Consider the following 17,444-nt stretch of genomic DNA (forward strand, 5'->3'; position numbering starts at 1 on the left):
AGTCAAACACAGTCTGTTGCCTTATAAGGCGAGTGGTCGCCATGGTAACGTGTGCTAAGTTGCAGCAGTCGTGTCAAAGTTCACTATATAGAGAGCTCAGTGAGCTGATCGCAGAGAAACCACTTCTGCCAGCCCCGGCGCCTATAAATCGCATTCACTCCCTAACCCCCCTTTTTAGCATATTTGATCACTTTGATTCTCTGTTCTTTTCTCTCCCCCCCTCCCTTTTTTTTCCCCTCCCTCCCTGAGTTGCCTTCTCTGTGCTGTGTTGTGTGGCTTTTTTTTTTTTTGCGCATGAAGGATGTTCTTCTAGGTTGTGATCTTCCCTCCTCTCTCTCTTTTATCATTATCCCCGCTGCTGCTGGAGAGTTGACTCTTTCCCTATGTGTCTGAACCAGCGGCGCTAGAACCACTCGCTAGAAGGAGCAAGGAGGAGGAGGAGCAGCAGCAGCAGCAGCGGCGGCGGAGGCGGCGGCGGCGGAGACGGCGGCGGCGGCAGCAGCAGCAACAACAAGCGAGCAGGGGGAAGCAGCAATACGAGCGGCGGCGGTGGCGACGGCAGCAGCAGCAGCAGCAGCAGCAGCAGCAGCAGCAGCACCACGAGCGGCAGGACGAACCCACCGCGCAGGAGCCGAAGCCAAAGCAAGAATTTGATCAGTTTCATGATTATACCCCTGGACTTGAAAAAAGCTCCGGCGAGACCGTCGGCTCCCTGCACCGAGCGAAGTCTTGTAGTTGTGTCTTTTTTCGCCCCTGTGTGTGTAATCTTTAATCTTTTATTCATTCTTATTTTGATGGCTTTCCTGAATGGCTGACTGTGAGCTGCCCTGGACTTGGCCCCCAGACAGTCGCCTCTCCTCCTCCAACTCCTCTGCTACAGAATAGCTTTGAGAGAGAGTGAGTGAGTGAGAGTGAGAGAGTGAGAGAGAGAGAGAGAGAGAGAGAGTGAGAGAGGAAGAGAGAGAAAGCAAGCGAGAGAGAGAGAGATCTTTGAAGAGATTTTTTCTACTTCTGTCTTGAAGCCAGACAATCGACTTCCATCTCCCCCTCCCCTCCCTCGCTCTCCACATTTTGCCGATATTTGCGCTCCCCCTTCCCTCTCCCCTCCCCTCCTCCTTTTTAAAGGCCCCCGAAAACCGCCAAAGCTGATCTGAAAGCAAGAAAAGCAACAAACAAACTTTCCAAAAAAACACACACCCAGACACACACTCACACTCATACACACACACACACACACACACACACACACACAAGAAAGAGAGAGAGAGAAAGAGAGAGAGAGAGAGAAAGACCAGAGAGCCCGAGAGAAAGAAAGGGGAACAGGAAGTTTGGAAACGGTGTCCGATAGATATGGCAATGGTAGTTGGTGCGTGGCGAGACCCCCAAGACGATGTACCAGGAAACCAGGGAACTCAACCTTCGCAAGCACCTCCAGTACAAGGACCACCAGCCGGGGCCCCTCACACCCCGCAAACTCCGGGCCAAGGGGGCCCCCCCAGCACTCCAGCCCAGACCAACCAGCCCAGCCAGCAGAGCCAAGCCGGGGACAAGCAGCAGCAACAGCAACACATTGAGTGTGTGGTTTGTGGGGACAAATCTAGTGGCAAACATTATGGCCAGTTTACCTGCGAGGGTTGCAAGAGTTTCTTCAAGAGGAGTGTAAGGAGGAACCTGAGTTACACTTGTCGTGCCAACAGGAACTGTCCTATAGACCAGCACCACCGCAATCAGTGTCAGTACTGCCGCCTCAAAAAATGCCTCAAAGTTGGCATGAGACGGGAAGGTATTGGGATTTCATTTGTTTTCCAATTTACAATTCACTGCCTTTTGTATTTTTTAAAAATCGGTCTTTAAGTAATTAAACCGAGAGAGAGAAAAAAAAACTCAGATGGAAAAAAAAACTGCATGCTTTTTCCAGCATTCCAACTGATTTCTCTTCCCCCTCCCACCTTATTTTGATTTTGTTTTCATTGATTGGAACTGAATATTAATTCGACTCCGTGAAAGGGATATGATGGGGTGTTTTGTTTGGGATTTTTTTTTTAAGTCTGGTTTACTTTTTTTTCCTGTTGGCTTGTTTTCCTGCATGTTCAACATATATCCCTCTCTTCCCCTCCCCCAGATTAAAAAAAAACAAACCTAACCTAAGATTGTACTTTTGTACAGGAGGTTCAAATTACAATGACAATTTTATGCACTTCACTGTATTAGCACAGTGTACAGCTCTCATTTGATCCTCCGTGGATTAACATTCTGCTTTTTAAAAATACCTGTGTTATTTTCTTTTTCTTTCACTTTTGGAAGGAGAGAGAACATGGTAGGATTGAAAAAAAGGCCATCCGTGGCTGTTTTCGCTCTGGGCAAGTTGGGTCTTTGTGATATAAAATTAGGCGAGAAATGTGAGCTCTAGTTTTCCAATGGCGTGCTTAGAGCCCGGGCGCTGTTATGTAGGTTAAGGGTTAGGGATCGCCTTGTTTTCTTTGTGTTTCTGCAAGAGTAACTAACCTTGTAATACGTTAAATAACAAATATAAATCAAAAACATTTTAGCAACACTCTCTCGCTCCCTCTCGCCCTCTCCGTGTCTGCCTCTCTCAGGCGATCCTTTCTAATCTCTCTCGTGTCTCGCTCGCTCGCTCCCTCCCCTCTGTTTCCCTCTCTTCCCCCTCTCTTTCTCTCTCTCCCTCTCTCCGTGTAAATTTATTAACCAAAAGAAAAGCCCTCAATTCACTGATCAGCTGATAGACGTGGTTTTAAACAATAATGCATTTCTCTTGCAGTGGTCTGGTTGGGGTGTGTGTTTTTTGGAAGGATTATTCGAAAGTCAATAAAGGCCGTTTGGGGCGAGCACTGTGTATTTTGAAAGAACGTCTCCCCCTCCCCCTCAGCCCCTCCCGCTCTCCCCTCCCCCAATCAATAAGGAATATCAGATGTTTAGCTGTAAAGAAGAAAAATGCCCTCAGAATGACACATTCCTCTCATAAGAGAGAAAACACAAAAGCAGCCGAGTGTGTTTAGGAAGTGAACAGTCTGGGTTCTTACCGCAGCTCCAAGCAGGAGCATTTTAGGCAAGTATGCAACATTATGTAGCCTCTGTGTTGGTTTAACTTGAATCAGTCAGAAAGCAAGCAGATTCCCAGATCTCTCTCTCTCACGTGTTTGCAAGCAGAGAAATCTGTCTGGAAATAACAGGGTACTATGATCTGACTTTTTAAGTGGTGGGGGTTGGGAAGTGGAGAATACAATACAAAACAAACGCAACAAAAACTTACTCTTGAATATTTTGAGATAACCCAACCAATTCAGGTATTAATTGCTGTAGTTTCTTCTTTATTCACTGCAGCCGTCCAAAGGGGAAGAATGCCACCCACACAGCCAACTCATGGTCAGTTCGCTTTGACAAATGGAGACCCACTCAACTGCCATTCCTACCTATCCGGATATATATCCCTGCTTCTCCGAGCTGAGCCCTACCCAACGTCCCGCTTTGGCAGCCAGTGCATGCAACCCAACAACATCATGGGCATTGAGAACATTTGTGAACTGGCAGCTCGGATGCTCTTCAGCGCAGTGGAGTGGGCCCGGAATATTCCCTTCTTCCCAGACCTCCAGATCACAGACCAGGTGGCCCTGCTCCGGCTGACCTGGAGTGAGTTGTTTGTGCTCAATGCTGCCCAGTGCTCCATGCCCCCTCCACGTTGCCCCGCTCCTGGCAGCGGCAGGCCTCCATGCCTCGCCAATGTCTGCTGACCGAGTGGTCGCCTTTATGGACCACATACGAATCTTCCAGGAGCAAGTGGAAAAACTGAAGGCATTACACGTTGACTCAGCAGAATACAGCTGTTTAAAGGCCATAGTCCTCTTCACCTCAGGTAGGAATCAAAGGAAAAACAAATAAACATAAAAGCCACAGCCTAGCGCCCAATGTGTTGGCCACACTTTGAATGTTTCCTCGCCATGTGTTGAGATGGGGGAGGGGAGAAGGAATTGATGGGAGGAGGTGAGGCAGGGAGCCTGTTAGGGTCATGAGTCCAATCACTAGCCCTTCCCCCTCCCCTTGGGGTGAGTGTGGGGGGAAGAGAAGTTGTGACTAGAATCCCATGGAAACTTTGTTTAGCATGTAGACTCTTAGAGTAATGGCAGCCTGGGGAAATAAGATTGGAAGAACAATGGCATTGTAGAATGGTGTGCTTCAGGCAAGCCACCCAGGCTCTAGCAGAGGGCCAAGTTAGGCTGACCCTTGAGGCTAGGATCTCTCCCACTGGTCTGGGAAGAGTGTCTACATCAAATAAGCAGTGGGAATAAAATGCATTTCTCTGTCCTCTCCCCATTCTATTTTACCCCATGTTCTTTCCCCTTCCCACCACCCCCAGCCTGAAGAGGCCAGAGGGAATCTTTCAAGATGCTTCCAGTCCTCCTGGACAATGACTGCATCCCCTTTTCCAATCCTGCCTTGCCATGGCAAATAAATATGAGCACCTCAGCAGTCCTATCTCCTTTCATGTCAGGAGAAAAGTTTGCATGTTAACTCTGCAGGAGTTCTTGTTGTAGTCCTATCCAACCTGGTCTAGTGGTTTTCAGAATAACATGTATGTATGTGTGTGTGTGCGTGTATGTGTGTATGCACATGCTAATAGTTCAGGGTTACAGATTGGACTTAGTGCTAGTTGGAAGAGAGAAAGAGCCTAGATGATGCTTTAAAATGTAATTATGTAGTTACATATCTGCCTCTTTTCCTAAATTGTCAAACAAGCAAGGTATTTTCAGACAATTCAGAGGGGAAAGTATGTGCCTACTTGAGTTGTATATAAATAGTGCATGAGTTATAAAACAATAATGAATGCATTATGAAATCTAATTAGTTTGCATGTAGTTTAACCTGTGTGAGTAATGTAGCTGATATTAATTAACTCTTGAGGCCAAATTATTTTTGAGTTATAGAGCTTTGCAATTTATGCAATACCTGAGCTAAATATGCTAACTCTAGGCTGTATATAATGGCACTGTGCATTGCATATACCCCCAGAAATTTTGTTAAGTTTTCAACCAATTCTTTTGTCAGAGCTGAGAAGAGAAAGAGTCCCCTAATTCAGGATAATAAACATTTGAATTGAAGTAGGACTTGAAAAATAATTACTCATCATAGTTTTTAAGTTTGATATCAGGAAACAGGGAGGGAAATGTAGTTTATGTGGGGGGGGGGAAGGACTCACAATCCTTTCCTTGTTGTGTTTAAGGGGGTCTAGGGAACCAAGTCATTAGTTGGATCTCTTCCAGGACCTGGGTCCTGACCCAAGCTTCCTTTTATATATTATTGCTTTACACATAACTCCCCCTTACCCCCCATTTCACTTTCTAAGGTCTTACAGTAATCAATTAAAAAGCTCTACTGGGGCACAGTAAGAGCTAAATAGAGACTTTGGCATCTAAGAATTTTTTTTTATATTGGCCTGTCATTTTAGGGTGCCTTCCCTGCTCAATTATACAGAAATGAACATCCCACCACACACAAACACGTCCCATATTCTAACTACATTTCCCTCCTCATTTTTGACCAGGGAAGTGACTTTAATTTTTGCATTTGATATTTAGTTCTTAGCTTTGCTCTTAGTCTTTCTAGGAAAAAATATCTGATATTGTTGTAACTGTTTAATTTATTACTATTTAAAAATGTAAGGACTGGTGTGAAGAATGCAAATTACTTCCCAACTAGATAAAGGTTTCTCTTACATTATTCAGGAATAGACACAGTACAAATGCAAAAAGAAGTCTTGTGTGAGTAATTTTTGAAAATTCTTGATTACAGGAATTTATGTATTCCATATATATGTAATGTATCTACATAAATATAAGTATTATATGTGTATATATATATATTAAACATGCTCTCTTTTTTAAAGTCTCATTTTGATGATGCATAATATGCATGTGTTAGTCCTACCATTGCCTAGTAAGCCAGAGAAAGGTCAGGTCACAACCTGTGCTCTCTTAGCAAAGAAGCCTCTTATTTAAAGAGAATTTATTGTATTTTCTCCTATTAGAAGGGGAAAAGTGGTCAGTTGATATTGGTTGGGGGTGTTTATTGTAAGGGTATGAGTTTGGGGGTTTTTTGAGAGAGAGAGAGAGAGAGAGAGAGAGAGAGAGAGAGAGAGAGAGAGAGAGAAGAAAAGAGGGGGGAGAAAGAAACAGCTCAAATGAACAGAGAGATCACAGTTTGCATGGCTGCCCCTGAATAGACTAAACTGACAAGATCAGTTTTAAAGGGCCACTTAAATCAGTTTCAAAGACTGGAGAAAAACGAGTTGTCTTCTTTGGGGGAGAATCTGTTGCTGAGTCCTGGGCGCCATTACTTTTTACTGGGCCAGGTTGTCGGCTCCCCTCACTCCCTCCTCTCAATCCACCCCTCCCTAGCCCTTAACTAACTATATGATTATAAGCTAAACAATTATTTTCTAGCAAAGGCGTCAAGGGAGCTAGTGGACAGTAAGGTGTTTGGAATCCTTTTCACCCCCAGATTCACCAAGTGCACTTTTCAGTGCCCCTTTGTGGTGATCTAGTAGCCTCAAAACCCTGGGTTTGGGGACAGTGAAACCCTTAATTTCATTTGACTTTAAAATCCACCCAAACCACCATCCAATGCTCTTTCTCAATCTTCTTCCTCTCTCCCCTCATTTTTTTTTTGTAATGTTATTTTTTGGTCTAACATCTAATTTGAAGGATGCTCGACCACTCTACACACACACTTCATGTGACCCATTTCAAACCTTTCAATCTGATAACTGTATTCTTTTTTTTTTTAAACTTTCTTTTAGATGCCTGTGGTCTCTCTGATGTAGCCCATGTGGAAAGCCTGCAGGAAAAGTCACAGTGTGCTTTGGAAGAGTATGTTAGGAGCCAGTACCCCAACCAGCCAACACGATTTGGAAAGCTCTTGCTTCGCCTTCCTTCCCTTCGCACTGTCTCCTCTTCTGTCATAGAGCAATTGTTTTTCGTCCGTTTGGTAGGTAAAACCCCCATAGAAACCCTAATCAGGGATATGTTACTATCTGGCAGCAGTTTTAACTGGCCTTACATGGCAATTCAATAAAAAAAAAAAAGGGGAATGAAACAGAGAGAAAGAAAAGGCAAAAGACTGATTTGTTTGCTTAAATTCCTTCTGTTAAGAAAGGATATAAAAGGATGTTACAAGTTTGCTAAAAGAAGAGAGGGAAGAATTTAATGGACTGTGAATTTAAAAAGACTGTCAAATGAACTTTTACAGAATGCATTAAAAAAAACTCCTGTGTTGGTCAGAACAACTTGCTACTTATCATTTTTGTATAAAAAAAAGGAAATTAGTCTTTCTTTTTTTTTTGGTAAACTTTTAAAATATCGCTAAAAGTGCATTTAAGGAGATTTGGAGAAAATTAGCAGAATGGAGAAAGTAAGTCTTTTTTTTTTCCAAATTATTAATTGTCCTGTGTCTATGTACCTATAGCTGTTCTTTTTTGTATTTTTCTGGTTCCAAACCAGTTTATTCTGTGGTTCTATAATAATTTTTGATATAATCTTGGCTTCTTAAAAACTGTGTATCCTTAAAATATATGTTCTGCAAGAATTAAAACTGAGTCCATGAAAATATCATAGGAAGACATAAAACTTTAAAAGGCTACTTAATGACGGAAACGCACTTATAAGTGGTGACCAAATTTTAGTTGAAGCTGAGAGCTCTAATTACAGACCCAAAGGAACCACACACAATACTTAAATATCCTCTTCCCCCCCAAAAAAAAAATCCTTTCCCATAACAAACCTAGCTTTTTTTTATATATTTTAAGAAAGAATGAACTGTGGAATTTATTGGTGGCCAAGGGATGTGTCCAAGACACAAACTGAAGTTTTGAATAAAAAGTGAACTTTTGTAATTTGAATTGGGTCCCGCATAGATATTGAATTGTTATGAGACTCCTATATCTGTTTGTATATTTGCAAACCCTTTGTATTATAATAATTGTTGATATTTTCCCTTTTTAAAAAAATACCATTGAAATCAGCATGACAAAATAACGCTGTTGGCACTTATAGGTAACGTGATTGATTCAGTATCTTAGAGTTTACAGTTTGTGTTAAAAAAACTGAAGGTTTTTTTTAAGTGCAACATTTCTGTATACTGTAAAAGTTATAATAACTGAACTGTTTGGTCGAGTCTTTGTGTGTTATATTCCAAGGAAAATTGAAAGTATTCAGAAATTAAAATATTATTTGATATCTGAAACTCGTTTGGCTGTCACCACTGTCTTTGCATCCGAGAAAAGTCCACCTCACCTTTCTCAGAGTTTGCCCTAGGTGCTTGATTTGTTTACCTCTCACAGTAAGTTTGTTCAAACATAAAGTAGTGTATTTGCCTGTTTAATTTGGGGTTGGGAGGGTAAAGATGAAGTTCATGGTTTATCTCTGGGTTAGGAAGTGCTGGTCTGATATGGTAAACCACCCCTATTCACGTAATCCTCCTTTTAATTAAAAATGGATTTTCCAGAGAAGGCCCTTATATTTGTCACACTTAAGTGCCTGCATAGGAAAGGTATTGTTGTGAAAAGTATTAGGAATCTTGAGATCAGTATCTATTTTATGATCAGAAAAAAATCTTTTGTACTTTTCTGACATTCACGCACAAGATCATTCAAGCAAACTAATAGCGGCATTGTAAATATAGGGCAGTTGTTTGCAATGAGTTTTCTTTAAGTGTGTATGATTATAAAAATGTTCTGTGGTTCTCATTTATTGTGGAGAGGACTTCAAATTGAGTGATTTAGCTTCTAGCATGAAGAGTCTTTTAAAAATGTATATATGATAGCATACAATGGGTTTGCTTTAAAAAATTAGACTGTGAGAGCATGACCATAGGTCATCAGCATATTTTACATTGCAGCTAAGTACATATAAACATTTGTACACTTCTGGTTATGTAGCTGTAGTCTCTGCACTCAGAGTAGCTCTTGCCCTTATAAGACTTTTTTTTTTTTTGGAAATAATAAGAAAGGAAGCTGAGTTGGAAGGAGTAACTATTTTGGTTTTATGCCTTTTTTTCTTTTTCTTTCTTTTTTTTCTTTGGTTTTGGAGGAGATGTTTTGTGTGTATGTGAAAGCTTGATATTTTGTTCTTGTGTGAGGTTCCCCTCAACCATACTATACTATACTTTGTTGAAGAAAGGGAGGAAGGAAAGAAGGAAGAAAATTTTAAAGTTTATTAAATACTGATCTTTAGTTCCAGTAGATACATCTGTACCTGAAAATGATTTATGAGTTGTGAATTCTGGCAGTTTTAATCTGACCCACTGCTTATTATTATTAGTAGTAGTATATTATTATTATTATTATTATTAAAGGATATTGCTGACCTTTTAGATCTAGGTTTTTTTTCCCTATTGCAAATGGTATCCATGTGAGTGTGAAGTTTTTATAATACTAAAACAGTATATTTTCTTGTTTGTTTTGTGTTAGGTTTTTTTTTTGTAAACAGCCATTTGTTGTAAATTATCATTGGCATTAAATTATAATTTATGAATTTCAAAGCAAAGACATTCCCTGTTTTCTTACATTTTAAGCATGCATTATAAAGATCATATATGATATTTCTTCTATGCCTACACCTCCTGTAAGTTTCTGTAGTAACCTTGGGTTCTGAGAGGGTAACAGTGAAGAGAATATTCATATGGTTAAAACAAAACCCCTTGTATATGTTTAGATTGCCCAGAGGAGGATTTGTTTAGAGACTTGAGTTAGGTTTAAGTTTATTGCATTTAAAGAAAGTTTTTCTTTTCACGCTGCGTTAGAACAAAAGATCTTTGCAGAGACTGAATTGGACAAAAGAGGAGGGCTGGGACTGAAGAGCGCGTTCTATGTGAAATTGACGAGATCTTAAAAAAAAAAAGCTGCTAAACATGGCGACTCTTTCCCTTTAAGTGTCTCTTTTTCCTTGCGGGTTTTTTTTTTAATCTGATCTGAGCTCGCTCTATTTCTTTCCTCTCCCCCTACTCCCCCTCCCCTCTCTCTGTGCACGAGATGTGAGGGACACAGGCAGACGCAATCTGCAACAATAGTCCAAGGAAGGGAGAGATCGCAGCTTCTGGCTACTTTCAAACAAACCTGGGGGAAGATTTAAAAGGAAGAAAAAATTCTGGGTTGGTTGATGTGATTCCTTTCCAGCTTAGCGTTCCCTATTAGTTTTTCTTCCTGGGATAAGGGGCTGGATCTCAAAGTTAGAAACCAGTTTCAGGACTCACTTGAAAGGACTGATCTGTACTCTCCAGCCAGCTGCACAAGTGGGGGACTTGAGTTCGCAGAAGGTCCTTGTAAACTGTCTGCTCCCACTTTCCTCCATCCCCGCCCCCCACTTACGTGCAGCGGAATTCCGCCTGGGCCCGGGGAAAGTAAGGGGTGCTTGTTGCGTTGAGGTTCCACGCCTCGGCTCCGCGTTAAGTGGTAAAGGGGCGGGGGGCCAGAGTGGGGGTTGGGACGTTCTGGGAGAGATCGAGCGTGTGAAACTATGCCTTTAAGCTTGCTTTTGACTTGGTCCTATTAGCTGAGCCAACATGGCGTCTCCCAATGCAACGCAAGAGCTGAGCTGCTAAGCAAAGGCAGCGCTTAGTAATAGAAAACACATTGGTTAGCGTGGGGGGGGGGGCTAAAGGCCATTCCATCTGTAACCAGAAAACCGTCTTTAAAATTCTTAGCCTGCAAGTAAGTGCATGTCCTCGATTATTCTGTAATTAAATCAGCAGAATTCCTAGGAAAAACACTGTAGCAAAGCACCCCCCTTCTTCCCATGCTCACCATATACCGCCAACTTGAAATAATGCCTATTTCCCCCTCAGAACCATATTTCTTTAAAAAGGCTGTATCTGAAAACGACCTTTCTCTTCGAATAGTACAGTGGAAAGAGAAAAAGGAGAGGAAGAAGGAAAGGGGGAGGAGAGGGAGAGAGAAGAAAGGAATATATGAAATGGGGGGAGGAGGGGGAGAGAGAAACAGAGAGAGAGAGAGAGAGAGAGAGAGAGAAGAGAGAGAGAGAGAGAGAGAGAGAGAGAGAGAGAGAGAGAGAGTTTAGAGAGACCTCCCTCAGTTCTCATCCTTACTAATGAAATCCCTGGATTTGGTGTTTTCCAGTACTGTAGGTCGTAATGATTTGCATACCGGCCGTTTCGTGGGAAGGGCTCAATACTTGAATGTCAAAGTTACAGAAAATGCTTTATTTCTGATCTAGGACTGATGATTGCCAGGATATGAATGTAGGGATAGGTTATGTTTTCAGTCAGTGGGTGCAGGCATCTGGGTAGATATGCAGGAATATGTAGAGTTTTTCAACCTATAGATACATTGTTGCCATTCAATCACTAAACAGGGTTGTTTTTAAGCATAGTCTTGCTGTGAATATTTAATTTCTTCTTTAAAAAAAGTCATCTGAGGTTGGGTTTTTTTTGGGGGGTGGGGTGGGGAGGGAGAAGAGGCAGAGGGACTTGATTAAGCCCAACACCAATGCCCTCAACAGAAAGTGAGACTGCCCACTAAGTCTAGATTTTTCCCCCTACGTCGAACCCATTGCCCTATCCTACAAACCCTTCTCTCCTTCGGTTGCCTTCAGAGAGGAAAGATACTTCGGAATTCCAGGCCTTGTCAAGATTTATTGAAGTTAAGTTTAAAAAACGTGCTTCAGATGATTTTTCCCATTTTCTCAGATTTCAAAGGCTCCCCGCAGTGCGGCTGCCTAATTAATGGTGAAATTCAACTAAATCTAATTATGCAGTAATTTTAAAGCAGTTAGTCCTGGGCGTTGGTTTGTAATAGGACCCCAGTTTTTTAAAGTTTGCTTAATGTGTTGGTTTAGGGGAAAGCAGCCTTTTGTACCGCAAAGAAAGACAGGGAAATAGTTTTGCTGCATAAACCGAGGGAGAGAGGGCCTCCCCCTTCTCTTCTATCTTTTTTTTTTCCGCGCTCAAGATAAAAAGCGAGAGAGGTGCTAACCCAGCAAGGAGACTAGATTCTATAGCCAAAGGGGAAAGAGAAAATCTAGTTAATATGGAAACACAAAGGGGTTCATGGTATTCTCCCGCCTGGATGCATCTGTAAATACCCGAATGCTCAAGGATGGTTATCCTCTGCTGTCTAATAGAAAACAGATTTCTTCTCTATTGTCATTAAGGAGAAAAGCTGGCTCTTGGAGTTATAAATCTTATCGTCCTTCTGATAACACACTTATAATAAGTTAGCGTCGTATTCAAAGTGAATTGTAAAACTGCCTCATTTAATATGGCATCTGTGTCATTAAAACTATTTTTTTTCTCTGTGTCTTGTAGGACAGAAGGGCAGGCAAAGGGTTGAGGGTTCTTGCTTGAAGACTGGGCCTCTGGGGGTAGAAGTAGGGAGTGGGAGATTGATAGATAAGCCCGTCAGGATCTTTTAATGGGGTGGAGATACCCCATCAACAAAGAGGGGGTGTTGGTACCCCCTTCCAGTCTCCCTCACCCATGGCCACCTCGAAATGAAGCTCCTTAAAAGAAACATTCCTATGATTAGCTAAGCAAACACATCTGCTTTCCTAGTTTGGCCTTCGTTAATTAGCCAAACAAAGAACCGTTTTGCTTTTTACCTTTTGCTGGAAAGAATATGTTTTTTCAGGAGTGTCTCCGGCCCTCCTCTTTTCAATTGCAGCCACGTTAATTTTATTGGGATTACTGATGGGAAATGAGGTGGCGCAGGCTTCCGAAAGGAAAGGCTTGATCATTACCCCCTCTGGAACCATATTTTTCCACCCCACCTCCTTCTCTGGGAGGGAGCTGGGAGTTGGGGAGGGGGATGGAGAATAGCGGAGCAAGTTAGCAGCAATTTGAATCAAGCTCGCGCTGGGCTGATTTTAGTTGACAGAGCGTGTGTTGAAGTTGAACTCTATAATTTGCACTCCTGTTCCTTTATTAGGGTTGGACAACGAACTAATGAGCTTTTCCCCAGCACAATGTCACTTGTATTTATTTTCTTATGGAAACTTTTAGATAGAGGAAGTTCTATTTAAAAGGGGGAGTAGGTGGATGTTTACTGAAAGTATTCCCCCCTTATTTCTTAAGACAGGTACCGGGGGTTATGTTCTCCTGGGAGTGTCTGGGGGAGAAAAAGAAAGGAGATGAAGTGAGAGAGGAAAGGCCAGAGACACGAGATTTAGCTTTGTGATAGGGTCATCTGGGATGAGTGAGAACCCAGGAAGGCCTTAAGAAACAAGACAACCTGCAGGCCTCCGTGAATTGGAAGAACGAAGCAACCCTCAAAGTCGAACTCCTAGTAAGAGAAGTGTAGGCGTCTTGGTGATAGCTGATTACAAGGACCCTAATCTGATCAGAGCCTAACTGAGAAGAGATAACTTGCTTGGTACGCAAAGGTGGCATTAAACCTAACAAGGTCTAACTCGTGGGGTAGGGGGCAGAGGCCCCTTCCCTCTCCCCGCCCACCTCCACTCCGGCTTTGGTGGAAGCACTAGTTCTCTGGGTCATGGGGTAAAAGAATCCCTAGAAGGCAAATTCAGGCCTCTTCTTCCCTAATAAAGGAGGGCCCAGCAAAGGAGGGTAGGGCCTCCAGCATCGCGCTCCGGAGTGGGGTGGGGATTGGGGGATCAGATAATTCTTCCTATCCTACTGCCGGGAGAAAAATAATGTGTGTCTGTGTGTCTATCCGTCTTGAAGTTCTCAATATTTTTATTCCCTTGCAAGGCGGAAGTGTGTGCTTTGAAGTGTCTCTCTCGAGGTGTTCTGGTAGGGAAAAGGGGCTTCACTGCTCAAGTTGATACCGACTTCATTCAGTTCTCTTTCCTCAAATTTGTCTGGTCCCTGGAGAACCCTCAGTTGGAAACTACTGAAATTAAGAATTAAAAGTGGAGGGGGGCTGGGGGGTGGGGCTGGGGGCTGAGGTAGGAAGCTGCCTGATGAGACAGACTATTGTCCCAGATCCCTTGCTCCCTAACCAGCAGGGTGGATACAATAAAGTAGGGTTTACTTGGTCTCTGAAAGGAAAGGGAGACGCTCGAAAAGTGGGAGGAAATTGGAGGATTTAGGTTCGCTTTCCTCCTGCTCCCACTGCCAGTCAGCCTACCGCAACTTTCTAATAATGTCCACTCTTTGTTTCTTTCTCCGTATCATCTTTTCTAGCTTTTTCTCTTTGCTTTCTGCCCGCCCACCCCACCCCCTTTTCCTTCCTTCCTGCAAATGGGTGTTAACGTGGGTCTTTATGTTCTGTCTATAACTAGGATGTAATCACGCGCCCCATGCCTCTCTCTAAAAGCATTTAATAAATGTCTATTAAAGCGCTACAAATGTAAGATAAATTTAGTGGCGCGGCTGCTTCCCTGTATCCAAACCGTAATGATGGATTTATCAACAGGGATTCGCCTTCAGCGCTGTGAGAGAGATTTACTCAACAAATATGTCGGAGAGCACCCACCCAAATATAATCATTTATAGCCAAACTGACTCCTTTCCAGCCTCACAGATTCTCAACTCTACTCGAAGGCTTTTGAATTCATATTGTGTCTTTCCTGTAAAATCACATACTCATGGATCCAAGAGATGTTGTTCCCAGCTTCTCTCTCTCTCTCTCTCTCTCTCTCTCTCTCTCTCTCTCTCTCTCTCTCTCTCTCTCTCTCTCTCTCTCTCCCTCCCTCCCTTTCTCTCTCTCCCTCTCTCCCTCTCCCTCTTATTATTTGGGGGATTTGAGCAGGAGTTGAAACATTCACTAGTGTAGGGCGATTGTGTTTTCCAGGTTAGAGTATTTACACCGCTGAAATGCTTTCTGGCTTGGCACTGTCTTAGGTGAACCATGCGTGACATATATAGAGAGATAGAGATAGAGATAGAGATGTGTGTGTATGTATAAGTATATGTATATATAACACGCACACATACACATGTATATGTATATGTAAGTTTGTATACATTTTTTTCATTTTGATGAATTCTTAGGAAGTTTTTGTTGTTTGTCGCTTGATTTATTTGTTTAGTTGTAGTATTTATCTAAAACTGGGGAGTTTCTTAAGTGGGAGCTAAATGCTCTAAGCTTTTCAACAACAGTTTTTCGTGATTTTGGAGGTTTCCAAATGTTTCAGTGAATAATGTCTAGCTAGGTTCCGGGTACCAATTTACCTACAAACTTGGGCTAAACCTTGTAGCCAGATTTTAATCTTTAAATTAAAGCCGCCTCTGGCTTGCCTTCAGATTTCCAGAATGGTGGGACAGAAAAGCTTTAGAAAGGGAACGTCAGGCGTAGATTTGCCTTTGTACGGGCTTTGGCAAATATACAAGGGTCTGGTTCTTGAATTAGCTTAGAGTCGGGGACCTCACATGCTCAGCTTATGCTCTGGTATACAGGTATCACCTGTCATCTACCCCACATTGTTTTCCCTGCTTAAACTTTGGCTTGAAGAAAGCAAGAGGTGTTCTTAATGGAGTTTTCCAACAGTTCCCTCTCTCAGATACCATTGTTCTATTACCTGGAATCCATTTCAAAAAGCTGCCTTTCAAACATGTAGGGTCCCCCCTCCCTATTTTCTCAGGATGCTTGTCTTCGTTAAAGCCCTGAATAACTATTATAAGTAGGGATAATATATGGATTTTTTAAAAAAATGATACTTGCCTGGGATATAGGTGGTCCATCCCCCCCATTTTCAAGGAAAAGGGTATTGGACTTCAAGTTAAACCTAGTTGGCATTTTCTTTGGCCGGTCGTTTTTCTTTCTTCTCTCGAATTTTCATTGAGATGTCTCTGTACTTTGCTTGTCAGTTATCTTTGTTCCTTTTAAATAAAGGGCTTTTAAATGGACTTATTGCTCCCAGCGTGGGTTCCTCTCTCTAAATGTTAGAAAATTGTGCCATCTACCCGCTATTCTAAGTACTGTCACACTCAGAGACCTCCAAAGACCTTCAGCCCCGATTTCAATCCTGCTGTGTCAAAGGGCGGGCTGCTAGTAAGAGGCAAAGGGGTGACGTGAGTTTTTACAGATTTCATACTGGAATCACGCTCTGGAACGCAAAAGTAATACACAAGTTACGCTGGAGCGGCGCATTTGATGATTGTCCCTTACTTGTCCAGAACATAGAATTCCTTACAATCACTAATGAATTCTCAGGGCTTCTCTCGGCTCTCCTTTTCTAGGTAATACCAACTGCCGACTAAAGTCCTAGTGTCAATTCTAGACATTGACAAGTGTATGCGGGTTGACAATGGAGAAAGATCTTCCTGTCAAGAGAGAAGCCCTAGTTTGTCGTGTTTGTTTTGTTTTTTAAATGACTCGCAGAATTTTCAGCTTTCTCTGGGAAAGTTCAGGATCTGATGAACTGGGTAGTGGATGACAGTCAAATATTGGTTTTCTAGGGGGAAAAAAACAGGCACACAGAGGGGGAAAAAATGCCGTCTTTCCTTATCCAGATATTTCTCTCCACTTTGGGGAGGGAGGAAACAAATATACTTTTAATATATTAAATTTAATATGTTAAATGTATGAGATGAGAACCCTCTGAGGACCAGAAAGGGGTGCAGAAAAAATCCTGACTTCTTTCTGAATGACTTAATATGAATTAGCAGTTTGGATTTTATTGCGTGTCTACACCTCCCCCCCATTTGCAAAGATTTTCAAGTGTCAATTTATGCTTAGTGGAAGGGGGGAGAAGCAAGTTTATGAGTTTACAGTTTATGATTTTTATTACATGTTTCACACTATTCGAGAAATGGAGTTTTAAGCAACATACAATTAAATCTATATTGCTCTTTGGAAAAGTTCCAAGTAACTCAACAATCAATTAGTTTAGATCTTTCAATACTTGTTGCTAGAATCAGTGTAAAGATATAATCCTAAACTGTATCACCTTCTCTCATTTTTTTAAGTTGTTACAGTAGTTACCATGTATCCAAAGGAAACAGACTGCTTTGTGTGTGCGACTCCAGTAACTTGTAATTCTTTCTACTTTAATCTTTATGAGACAATATCTGTAAATCACTTTGCAAATCTTAAAGCCCTATACAATGCCAGCTATTTTCTTCTTTTTCTAGCTAACTATGGCTTCCTTTACTGTGATTATTCTTCTGGTTTTTATTTATTAATTTTATTTCTATTGTTTTATTCTTATTAGGCTGCTCAGCATCTTTCTTCCCTTGCCCCCCCTTTTTTTAGCTTGTCAGATATTAAGATGGAAAACTATTGTTTAATAACCATGACAGCATAGTAGTTTTCAACAGGAAAAATCATGTATTTCATAATTACCAGTCTTTTTTTTTCTTTTTCTGTATTTCTTTGACTTTCTGTTTCCACTTTTCCTGGATGTTTCTAAGCAAAATTTCTATGCTTTAGTATGGACTTGGCCAAAGTTGAAGAGGCTGAGTATATTTAAAAATTCTAGGATCTAACAGAGCTTGTGGGGTCAGCACTGACAGTACTT

General features: G+C 41.9%; 1 protein-coding gene across 1 annotated transcript; it reads left to right on the forward strand.

The window, feature by feature from the left end:
* Positions 1-669: 669 nt before the first annotated feature.
* Positions 670-8,253, forward strand: NR2F2 (nuclear receptor subfamily 2 group F member 2). The gene is given in 4 exon segments (XM_020964146.2): positions 670-755; positions 3,343-3,686; positions 3,688-3,871; positions 6,812-8,253. Coding segments are annotated over 3 exon segments (786 nt in total). The 5' UTR covers positions 670-755; positions 3,343-3,359; the 3' UTR covers positions 7,087-8,253.
* The last annotated feature ends 9,191 nt before the right edge of the window (positions 8,254-17,444 follow it).

The sequence above is a fragment of the Phascolarctos cinereus genome, unplaced genomic scaffold (genome assembly GCF_003287225.1).
Source record: "Phascolarctos cinereus isolate Bilbo 61053 unplaced genomic scaffold, phaCin_HiC Scaffold_3;HRSCAF=262, whole genome shotgun sequence".
Lineage (NCBI taxonomy): Eukaryota > Metazoa > Chordata > Mammalia > Diprotodontia > Phascolarctidae > Phascolarctos > Phascolarctos cinereus.